This window comes from Macrobrachium rosenbergii, chromosome 5, assembly GCF_040412425.1.
Source record: "Macrobrachium rosenbergii isolate ZJJX-2024 chromosome 5, ASM4041242v1, whole genome shotgun sequence".
Lineage (NCBI taxonomy): Eukaryota > Metazoa > Arthropoda > Malacostraca > Decapoda > Palaemonidae > Macrobrachium > Macrobrachium rosenbergii.
In genome coordinates, this window is record NC_089745.1 from 16,793,946 (window position 1) to 16,806,701 (window position 12,756).

A 12,756-nucleotide genomic window follows, 5' to 3' on the forward strand; every position below is an offset into this window, starting at 1 on the left:
TTTTTTTTTTTTTTTTTTGTTGTTATTAATCTGGCTTAATGCCAGCACGGGCTCTTGCTTATAGACCAGTTCCTAAAGTTCATCGACGATTCGGCAGTTAAAGTAAGAAGCCGACAGTGACTTTGTCTTTTTCTTTTGCCATTGATTTTTTTTATCGTCAGTTTACGAACACAATTATTAGCTTGCTTTATAAACTGCTTGTGCAGCAAAGATTTTTAGAAGTGACTCAGATTTCTGTGTTAAATAAAAAAAAAGTATATGGGTTTAGAAAGGTATTTCACCAATCAAATGAATCTGGAAGTTAAAAACCCACAGAAAAAAGAGTAACAATTGCACGAAGGCGGAACAGAGAGAGAGAGAGAGAGAGAAGACATATCTCAGCAAAAGGTAAAGACTAAAAATCAAACGTTTTTCATTAGAGAATTTATTAGATAATAAACTCCTCAGCTTTGCAGTAATTCCAATAGAATACAGACAATTTCCCTTCTCAGGACGTCTTGATACAAACATGTTAAGGAAAATGCCATTTATTTAAATGTGCACAAATATCCACATCATTCGAGAAATCATGATAAAAATCATAATTACCATAAGGCATTGGTTCTTTGTTCAAAGTAGGCCCGTGCAGAGAGACAGAGAGAGAGAGAGAATGAAAGCCTCCGTATCGTCAGCATAATTATTCATCTGTTCCTCCAGTAAGTTCTTCAAGGATGTTGTGCGTACGGAAGGCAGAGGCAGTAATCTTCTCTCCACATCGTCATACTGCCACACTCCTCTCGAACGCCCTTTTTGCACGCACAAGAGCAGGACCTTTCGATAAACTCCTGCGGAAGATAAAAATGATGAAAACAAAGTCTATATTTACTGGCCATGACATATTTGAGACCTTTATTTCGTCATGACTGGAGTGGAATGGAGTTAGTAGCTACTTAATGACAGGAAAATTTAAAGCGTCTATGGAAAAATCAGTAGAAGCGAAAAGAACGCTGACCTGATTTGCTGTACAGTTCTCCTTAGAAGTTATGCATTTGCATCCACAGTCAATGTGTTCCTTCACTGGGACTGTCAGGCACTCCATTCCTCGACCCTTACAGATTACCCCGACCTGATTTGGGGTGAGGAGATAGGAATGAAAAATATTTGAAGACAAAACAAGAGAGGAGAGACTGGGCGCATTATTCTGCTCAAAGAAGGCAAAATCTTTGAACACCCTGTACAACCTTTTTATCTTGTGTTATATTTTGTGGATAAAAAGTATTAACTCTAAATTAAGGATCAGAGCTAATGATAATAGGGTTTATTGTGACAAAGTGACGTTTATCTAGGAATTATTTCATTACATTTAAAAGATACCCTAGGTCATTATGGCGACTATGAAAATCTTGAAAAATTCCTCTGAACCAAGAATGAGTTAATCTTAGGTTTCCTCAGAATTTCATGGGGTGAATTCGTTATGATATTGCAGTTGTTACTCACACCAAAATGCTTCTCTCATTTGGAGAGAAATGCCTACATTGGAAACACCTGACTCCTGTTGGACGTTTGAGATACAGTACTGACCTTGACCATTTTCATCTCAGTTTCTGTTGGCAAACAATCTCTCTCCGGCATCCAGCAGTGTCCATCACACCGCTTCACTTTGATCTTGCTTGGCATGGTCTGTGGAAAGGATGGAAACACAGGAACTCAACACGAACGGTTTTGTAATGAGGCGATCAGAATCATCTTTTGGCAGGAGACTTTAGGGAATTCATGCCCACGTCTATCAACAGAGACATTAGCTGATGGCTTTTCAAACAACGCCAAACTTCAGAACTGTAGAAAATGCTTTATTACACTACAAATGACATAAGGAAAGCACCAAGTATCAAATTAATATTCAGTTTACACTGCAATCATGGTGAAAAATTAACTTGACATAAGAACCATCTTTATGCCAGACTTACGTATTCGCAACCGTCGGGTACTGGAATTTTCACATATCTCTCAGTGGGCTCTGGGCACTGATAGTCCATTTTCATTTTCGCCAGTTCTTTCTTTTCATTCCTAGTACAGTAGCTTTGCTCTCCTGTGACCAACATAGAAGTTAAAATGGTCAGCAAGAAACTGAATAAATCGAGGAACCTGAAACCACCATCTAGAGAGCGAGTCTACAGAAATTCTAACCGATCAGTGAATGGCTGTCTTTATACTTGCAGTGTGCTTGGGTACTAACAAATTAGCATGCGCTAAGATTTTTCATCCCAGTTCATGTTTTGAGGGGATTAAGTTCTGAAGAAATTAAATGCCGACTAATTAATGCTTAGGTTTGTTGACATTCGCTCATGCAGTCCGAATATGCACACTCATACACATCTGAGTATGATTAAATAGATTTGTTGAAGTACACACCTTGCTAAATATATTCTAGCGTTTGTTTATGCAAAGAAAAAAAAACTTCATCTATCAAGAGTCTTAGAATAGAAAACCAATTAGAATGCTTCATTACAGATTTATCACCCATGCCGTGCTCTTCAGTCAAAATTGGAAAGGCCCACCATTTGGTGCAGATTTCTGCAGCACTGAACTATATCTCATGTCATCTATGGCGTGTCCAGAAAGCTACAGAAAATTAATGTCTTTCTCATTACCTGTGCAGCAAGAGAGCGAAGCGAGCGCTAGCAGTAGAACAAGGACCTTCATGTCGTCCGATTAGTCTCGAATACCACAGGACCCGAAGCCAAAGATGAAGGAGAGGGGACCATCCACACTTTCCCCCACCAGAGAAGCAAGTGAGAAAAAGCTTCGACGTGACGGACTTTTATGTTAATCTACCGGACGTTGATACACTTGCTATCAATAAGCACTATTAGTTACGAGGTCTGAGTTGTCATAGATCGTTATTGAAATGATTGAAGAACACAGGGAGGGCTTTACTTGGGACAAAATTGTGCTAACCTCATTTAGTCTTATAAACCCTGCCAATCTCTCATGCTTGTTTCGTCTTATCATTAATGCCGTAAAACTGAAGTCGAGTGAGGCATGTCGAGACCAATATGATCATTTGGTTTGGTCGATCTTGTGAAATCTAGGCTGTCAAGCCAAGCACTGGGCCACTTTCGGCCATTTAGCGCTCAAGACAGCGAAAAGAGGGAATTGGATAAAGAGATAGAGAAAATAAAGGAGATTAATTACAAGAATCTCAAAGTGCAGCTGAGAGAAACCCCCACAGCTGCACTAAAAAGTAATAGTTAGAGAGGTTGGACAACAATACTGAAGAATGGAAGCAGGAATAGAGATAAAATAATAAAAAGCTAAAAAGTAATGCCAACAGTGTACCACATGAGTTGCACTGACGGCACTAACCAAATTACAGGGAGACCATATCCTCCCCTCTTAATCTAAGTGGACACGCTAATCTTGCAAGCAGACTCATATAAACAAGGCCAAGTATTCAGGCATTAGTTGACAGCCCAATACAACATGGAGTGAATCATAAACGAAATAATCCGAGCAGTTCCAACTGCAATCTATTCTAATCCATTTCTCAAATTTTGTCAATAATAATTCCATCTCTTGGAGACTTGTGCTTGATATGATCATTGACTGATGAAATTACTTCTAGTTATTCAGTTCTGCCTTGAAAAGTTCGTGCTCTTATGAACATTAGCAGTTCATTGCATCAGAGGTGCAGCAAAAATATCCTGGAAATGAGGCATGAAACTACACTAGAAATATTGTGACGAGTCTCAATATTTTTTTTTCTTTTCCGCACTAACTTCGACGTTGCTTAATGGTCATTTCTATCCTCTGGTTGGATAAAAACGCTTTTCCAGTGTCCCCCTTGTTTTACATTGCACATCATATATAACAATAATAATAACCTATAAATCTGGAATTGTTAAAGAGAGTTCCAACATTTCCCAACATAGGATTTATTTAAAAAAAAAAAGGGGGCAATTCAAACGTAATTTCTCATGGAGTAAATTTGTATCATGGGGGCTCAAGTTTTCCGGCGAATTATTATTATTTTTTCTTTGGCCAAAATTTTCAACAGCTCAGGAAAATCTCTAAAGGAAAAATGGAAGGATAATGTTGGTCTTTGTTAGTGGAAAACAAATTGTCATTGAAAAAGCCGAAGAATGTCTTTTGGATTTTTAAATACAGCTACACTCAATCTTTAGAGTGAGCCTTTTTTCTCTCACTTTCTAACAGCGCCTTTGACCGTGATTCTCTCCAGCAAGAGGAGGAAGTAGCACAGGAGGTTAAGTCTAGCTTGTTACGGTCCAAACTCCAGATCTTGGAGCAGTTTCGTGGGTTGGGGAAGGGCCGTTATATGGAAGTCAGAAAGATCAGAACATCTCTACTCGAGTCAACGTCTTTAAGCCGTTTCAAAGGCAGTATTATTATTTTTATTATTATTCTTTATTGCCTTTTTAAAATTTTATATTTAATAAGTTCCACTTCTTGATATTTTGTATTTCTACTATATGCACAACTTTCCTTACATTATTGGACGGATTGGTACCGTTCTCGGCTAGCACTCTGCTGATCCTGCATTCGATTCTCCGACCGGCCAATGAAGAGCTAGAGGAATTTATTTCTGGTGATAGAAATTCATTTCTCGCGATAATGTGGTTCGGATTCCACAATAAGCTGTAGGTCCCGTTGTTAGGCAACCAACTGGTTCTTAACCACGTAAAATAAATCTAATCCTTCGGGCCAGCCCCTAGGAAAGCTGTTAATCAGCTCAGTGGTCTGGTTAAACTAAGGTATACTTAACTGGAAAGACCATGCTGATTTGTAGAGCTAAATTAGGCACACTAGAATTAAACGGTGTGAATAGGTTCGAAGAGTAAGTTAGAAAATGCCTATGCTGTGAAGAGATTCACAGAAATCTTAGAACATTTTTATTTTACTGCCCAGCAAATTTCAACATTAGGGACAGATATAGACTCGTGCAGTAGCCATATCAAGAAGATAAAGCGAACCAGTAGAAAACATCTTACTATTTGGAGACTTGTCGAAATAAGAAATTGAAAAAATGAAAAATTTATCAAAAAATATCTGGTACTACAGAGACGATGAACTCGAACAAACAAAAGCAAATGAGAAACAGAACGAGCAAGGGAGCCGTTTCAAAGGTAAATCCCTTCTACTAATACCACTACTATACTTCCCTTTCTCGGTGTCACATCCTGGAATCAAAAGACGTTTCTTCATGTTAAAGCATTCGCAGTTTATAACGTGGAGTTAATTCCAACCCCAACGCTTTTTTTTAATTCTTCTTTTTTCTGATATAGTTAGTTACTTTCCAAAGCCGGCCAAAAACCTCTCATCTAGAAAAGTCGTACATAATCTCACTACATGGACAAGTGTGCATCATTATGTATGTATTGTGTGTGTATATATATATATAATATATATGTGTGTGTGTATATATATGCATATATACGTACATACATACATATATCTATCTATATATATCTATATATATATATTTATATAAATTGTATATATATTTATATAAATTGTATATATATATATATATATATATATATATATATATATATATATATATATATATATGAATGTCTTTTAATGTAATCCAACAGTACACTATGTAGATACAAAGGCCCATAAAAACACTATATACACGTTGCAACTATGTATATATATATATATATATATATATATATATATATATATATATATATATATATATATATGTGTGTGTGTGTGTGTGTGTGTGTGTGTGTGTGTGTGTGTGTGAGAGAGACTACACTGATTACACACAAAACAATAGTGTGCATACAGATACGTTAAACAAATCGCAATGACTTCCTTGAGTGAGAGTTTTACACTAAATTTCTAAACTGATAAATTCAGAAAGAAGTACTGTACAATTACCTGAAATTCCATAAAGAGGCAAAGTAAGTAGTATTTTTAAGTTGGTTATTAACATATATATATATATATATATATATATATATATATATATATATATATATATATATATATATATATATATATATATATTCAGTATATATATACATACATACATATATATACATATGTGTGTGACACATATACACACCTAACAACGCGATCTTTGCACTTTTGCAAAAATAAAATAAGTAAAAAATGCGCCGAAGTTTCTTCGGCGCAATCGACTTATCTGTACAGCCACTACAGCGTATAATCAAGGCCACCGAAAATAGATCTATCTTTCGGTGGCATCGGTATAGTGCTGTTTGCGCCAAGGCCCGTGAAACTAACCACAGAAGCACTAATATGGTTAACTTTAACCTTAAATAAAATAAAAACTACTAAGGCTAGAGAGCTGCAATTGGTATTTTTTATGATTAGAGGGTGGATGATCAGTATACCAATTTGCAGCCCTCTAGCCTCAATAACTTTTAAGATCTGAGGGCGGACAGAAAAAAGCGAGAACAAAAAAGTGCGAACAGACAGACAAAGCCGGCACAATAGTTTTCTTTTACAGAAAACTAAAATCGCGTTTTATTAAGTATCTTTAACGAAGTCCAACCAACTCGTAATAGTTATTTGTGTCTACGTCCTTCCCAGTCAAAATGATTCGATTTTTCCTCGACATAAGTAACCTTTCAAATAGTTTAAGGCGAGATCCGTCGCCTGAACTTAGCAAATACTTCAGAAAATTGAAATAATGATTCAGACTCATAATTGCTGAGCATCGATCGACTTTCCCCTCCTCACTTTAATGGAGTCAGTTGTTTATTTAGAAAATAAATCCTGAACCAGCCGTTTCAGATTAGGCTGATCCAAGAATTTCACAAGGGCTCGACAAAGATACACAGTCGGGATCAGCGCGTAAGCAATAGAATTCCGAGGGTGATAGACGGGAGTTCTTCTTCCAAAAGATTGGTTGTGTCTCCCAAAGGCGCCGAAATAAGTAGAGAGAGCGAGATGATTTAATTTGAACAATTTGCTGTTTCATTAATTTCTTGGCTACAAAGACAAAATCGTTGCCAACATAAGTAGAGAGAGAGAGAATTTAATCTGAACAATTTGCAGTTTCATTAATTTCTTGGCTACAAAGACAAAATCGTTGCCGAAATAAGCAGAGAGAGAGAGAGATAAATAGATAGAGAGAGAGAGAGAGAAGATTTAATCTGAATAATTTGCTGTTTCATTAATTTCTTGGCTACAAAGATAAAATCGTTGCCGAAATAAGAAGAGAGAGAGAGAGAGAGAGAGAGAGAGAGATAGAGGTAGAGAGAGAGATGATTTAATTTAAACAATTTGCTGTTTCATTAATTTCTTGGCTACAAAGACAAAATCGTTGCCGAAATGAGCAGAGAGAGAGAGAGAGAGAGAGAGAGAGATAGATAGATAGAGAGAGATAATTTAATTTAAACAATTGGCTGTTTCATTAATATCTTGGCTGCAAAGACAAAATCGTTGCCGAAATAAGTAGAGAGAGAGAGAGAGAAAGGGATGATTTAATTTAAACAAAATTTGATAAAGAAAAAGAAAATCGATAGATAGATAGATAGATAGATAGATAGATAGAGAGAGAGATGATTTAATTTAAACAATTTGCTGTTTCATTAATGTCTTGGCTACAAAGACAAAATCCTTGCCGAAATAAGCAGAGAGAGATGATTTAATCTGAACAGTTTACTGTTTCATTAATTTCTTGGCTATAAACAAAGACAACATCGTTGCCTTGATACTATAGGATTTTGAACCGAGCTTTTTGACAACACAGCTGAATCGGGTAAACCAGTGGTATTCATCTTTTATCTTTCTTCTACAAATAAAAAAAAATTGTTATGGCATGACAACTACCACAGAGTCCCACTTGCGTCATATCTTTTCCCCCGGGCGTTAAAAGTCTTCTTATGTAATTTCTATACGAGCCCATATCACATTTACGGGAAAAGCGTTTAACCTTCTATAAAGCTTAAGGTTGTGGAGACATTTCCTTTGCTTTGCCGACTGCATGAAAACGTGATATCGCTTTTTTAAGTAATCAGTAGTCAAGGAATTAACTAAGTCATTTCTGACTTGGAAAACAAGTCACATTTCATTATAATATCTGTAGACATTGAAAGTAGTTAAATAGGAGAGACTTCACGTCGCTATTCCACTGGCAGTACGTGTCTCTTGCTGTTACAGAAAGAAAATTCACGGTTAAATTTAGTATCTTGGACAAGCAAGTTATTAAAACAATATCTTTGTCAATCATTTCCTGGCATTACGTGGCGTATTAAACGAAGGTGAGAACATGACATCAATGTCTGCTTTGTTATCCTACTTCGTCTAAGGTACTGAAAATAAGTTACTCTTTTGTTTCGTGGCCTGGAATAATGTAATACTGTGACATATTATTTCCCTGGGGATGCTGTGCAAGGTGAAGCGAAGATACAGTGCACTACTACTCGAACATAAGTCTTCTTTGTATTTTACTGACACTTTTATCGATTTATTCATTTATTTGTTAAATTATTTTCTCTTTTATAATGACTGATCTCCTCTTTCTGTATTTCTTATTACCTTCTGTTACGTCTTTCTAATGAACACCACATTCTTTGGAAGCTTGAATTTAAAGTCAGATTCCCCCTCTGACTTGTTCCATATGAATAGGGTACATCTTCTGAATAATAATAATAATAATAATAATAATAATAATAATAATAATAATAATAATAATAATAATAATAATAATAAAGAGTGTGTCTTCAACTGTATGCAAGATACAATTTAGTTAAAAAGTAAATCTAGAAATTGCTTATTGTATCACTTTGATTATGATATTTACGTAAGTTAGACTTTTCCCTGTGACTTGTTTTCTGGATTAGAGCGCAAGTATATTATTCACCCTTTTCTTAACTCCTGACAGAAGGGAGAGGAGGGACAAATGGAATGCGCATTCCACAGACCTACTTACTTATTTCTGTCTTACCTCCTTCTAAGTTCCTCGACTCGTCATATTTTTACATTTATTTATTCGAGACAATTTCTATTTAATTTCATTTCATGCTTGATTGGTTTCCTTCTATTTACCCACACGATTGCGAGGATGTGGTAAATATACTTGGAAAAGGAACGCAGGCCAATAAGAAAACACTAAGGAATTCATTTTTTCTACGCGAGAGCAAGAAATAAAAAGTGTTGGAGGAGAACCCCTCAAGTGTCATGTTAATCATCAATGTCTTGACAACAGGATCGTCGAGATTTGTATCTTGTTTGAAGGTATGCCAAGCCTGATTAACGACAGGAGCCGAAGAGAGATTTAGAGTCTATTGACTCTCGATAGCCTTCGTTAGTCTGGTAATATGAAGGTACAACCGGGGGGAGTCAAGGTGAATTAGTTCAGTTCCCAGGAGATCTGAGTCTCATATACCTGTCGACGTTTTCCCTTTTCTTCTTTCTGTTTATTATTTTTTTTTTGTCCCTTTTCCTTCTTCTCTACTGTCAACGAAAGATGTTTTCCTGGACATCCTAAATCGAGACATGATTCTTTGCGGAGGCTTGTGAACTTGTTGCCTCTAGAAAATCTGAAGATAACAGAATTAGTCAAACTTTCAAAACCAGCAAAAGGACTTATTAGATACACTGACTTTTTTGCTGATGTAATCCAGTCTGTGGTTAAATTCTTTCTATTTGACTTGATTTCGTAAACATATGGAAAATACTGTGACACAAACACACACACACACACACACACACACAGATAGATTTGAACATTGTCAAAACAGAGTCCAATTCGGATGTCATCATAAATGCCGAACAGATTAATATTTTGCCCCCCTCTTTTATATCGACAAATTTAGATTGTTTCAGCAATGCGGATGAATTTCATGGAGTAACTGGAAGAGGGCCTTGCAAAATCATACATAGCCTTTCAAACCCTTACGAGTTTTCCTCGTAGCGTCCCAATAGCCAACCGGATGACAGCACCCGATAAGCAACAGATAGAAGAAGACTCACAGTGAGAAGGCGTTGCACAAAACTGTGACTAAGGGATTCCCAAAGCGAGATTAGGTATACAGGACTCGCGTATACATAAAGTATACATATGCATGTATACTTTATGTATACACGTAACCAGACCTACGAAGTTGTGACACTTGTTGGTTAAAGAATATCCTTTTTAGGATGATAAGCACGATAAAGGATACCACTCCTCAGATACGCCAACGGATGCATTCGCCAGCCAACTGACCACAGAGCTTCGGGTTTATCTGCGGAAACTGCGACACATGTTGATAATTCAGGATTGTTTTCTGTCATAATAATAATAGTTATGATAATAATAATGATAATGATATATTTGTGTCGATGTGATTATTGTACTCGCTCTGTTACGATCTTCCTCGAGGACGTTATCAAATACGAATTCTAACAGCAAGACAAGATTCATTTCATATTCACTAAGGTTATTCCTGACATTTCTCTACCGTCTTTATTTTCACCGTTTATTAGCCTCTCCTCATCACCACCATCGTCATCATTTTTGTAGCATAATGTCCGTATACCTTTACCACCCTCTGGAGGGCCGTACTTATAATCGTCCCGTTTCTCTCTTCCAATCTTCCTCATTTCCCTCTCCCTCCTCTTTCTCCAAAACACAACACCCTCATTCACCCCCTTACCATTCCTCCCCCCGACCTACAACTCTCCCCACCCTCCCCCACCCCCCTCAGCCATTCAAAAAGTACTTGAACGAGTCATTACCTGCCCAGATCTGACAATGAGGAATTTTTTTCAGTATTTCTGTTCTTTCTTTTTAAATATGGGAAGTTGAGGGGGTCATTGTGGTTGTTATAAATGCATAGACAAAGACACACACATATATAAATGTATATACTGTATATATATATATATAATATATATATATATATATATATATATATATATATATATATATATATATATATATATATATATATATATATATATATATATATACATACATATATATATAATATATATATATATATATATATATATATATATATATATATATATATATATATATATATATATATATATATATATATATAATCACCGTGACATGATTTTTATATATCGATTAAACTTCAGCTGAAGAAATATCAGATGTTATTTCTCCACCTGTGGTTTAATTGACACATATATATATATATATGTGTGTGTGTGTGTGTGTGCGTGTGCGTTTGTCTACAGATAGATAGACAGATATAGACTGAGATTTATACGGGTCACGTCTGTTGAATACAAGTATATTTTGATGTACTGAGAGTATATTTACGTCGACATAAGTATTTATTTCACACATATTGTATCAAATGTTGACGACCATTTCCGCTCATTAATTCTTATATAAGAAATCCAAACCTAAGTATGAAAATGTTAGTTGAAGAGACTGACAAATTACTTTCATTTTCTTTGAAAACTTTTACAAATTTTTAAAATAAATAAGTCACCTTATTATGTGATAGATGCAAGGATACGTCATATATATATATATATATATATATATATATATATATATATATATATATATATATATATATATATATATATAAATATTTATAGATATGATATAAATATTTATATGATATGTATATTTATATATATGTGTATATATATTTATATATATATATATATATGTATATATTTAAAGATATATACGTATGTATATAAATATATATATGTATATATATATATGTATTCATGTATATATACAGTATATATATATATATACATATATATACATATATATATATATATATATATATATACACATATATACACATATATATATAATATATATATATATATATATATATATATATATATATATATATAAATTCATAGATATATACGTTATATATGTGTGTGCATATGTATATATGTATGTATATATGTGTGCTTGTGACAGTAATTATGGGTTAAGTTTACAAAAGAGAGAGAGAGAGAGAGAGAGAGAGAGAGAGAGAGAGAGAGAGCAGAAGAAATTCGGTGACGAAGTGAACAGCAATTCTTGCTACAACAACCCTCTCAGATCTTGGCTAAAAAAAGAAAAAAAAAAAAAAGGCCCGCCAGAATTCAATTTCGACAATCCAGCAATATCCCAAAAGACTGTCACTATGGCCACAGACTACAAAAAAAACGCGCGTATTTTGGGCGCCTGTAAATAACAAGGAGGACCACCGGGCCGCACCCCGTTTCGCACTTCTTTGAGAACAGATTAGGATCCTGGATATCTGGGGTCCAATTTCCAGCTGTCAAAGATAACGACCTAGTGATTTATGGCGGCCCAGTTTACGACGGAGAGTCACAACAGAGGTAGATGAAGAGGAATTCGGAAATTTACGGGGCCCTCCGAAAACAAGATTTATTGCTTTTACTTTTAGGAAGCCTGTCCCTGTCTGAAATAATGTCTGTTCTTTGTCAGTTTTTTTTTTTTTTTTTGTATATGATTATGATAGCTGAAATCAATTACTGCAAAATATTCTGGTGGTTTTGATGATGACGGCAGAATTTTTTGTAACATCTATGGTACGTACCTGACATCTTTTTTTTTTTTTCCCCAGTGCATTCAGTTACAGTTTTCCATAGAGATATAATGTCCGCCTCGGTTAGTTTCAGTAAGGATTCATACCAGCTGAGAAACAGTATCATTAACATTTGGCTGTTATGGTATCCGTAATTTACTGGTTCGAGGGCAATAGTAATGCTTCGTGAAATTATTCCTAGTTTATGAAGCCATGAAAAAAAGTTACGGAGACGAGTCATGAAATT

The 12,756-nt window shown here is 35.2% G+C and overlaps 2 protein-coding genes across 2 annotated transcripts in view; one reads left to right on the forward strand and one right to left on the reverse strand.

Annotated features, from left to right (window-relative positions):
- The window catches only part of LOC136838546 (transcription factor Sp9-like), a 32,402-nt gene that overhangs the window by 7,682 nt on the left and 11,964 nt on the right, over nucleotides 1-12,756 (forward strand). The window lies entirely within an intron of this gene.
- On the reverse strand, nucleotides 409-2,776 carry LOC136838991 (balbiani ring protein 3-like). Its single transcript, XM_067104674.1, has 5 exons — nucleotides 2,631-2,776; nucleotides 1,947-2,068; nucleotides 1,561-1,659; nucleotides 992-1,105; nucleotides 409-824 (listed from the first exon to the last, which is right to left on the reverse strand). The coding sequence occupies exons 1-5, from the start codon at nucleotides 2,680-2,682 to the stop codon at nucleotides 705-707; spliced, it is 507 nt and encodes a 168-aa protein (XP_066960775.1). The 5' UTR covers nucleotides 2,683-2,776; the 3' UTR covers nucleotides 409-704.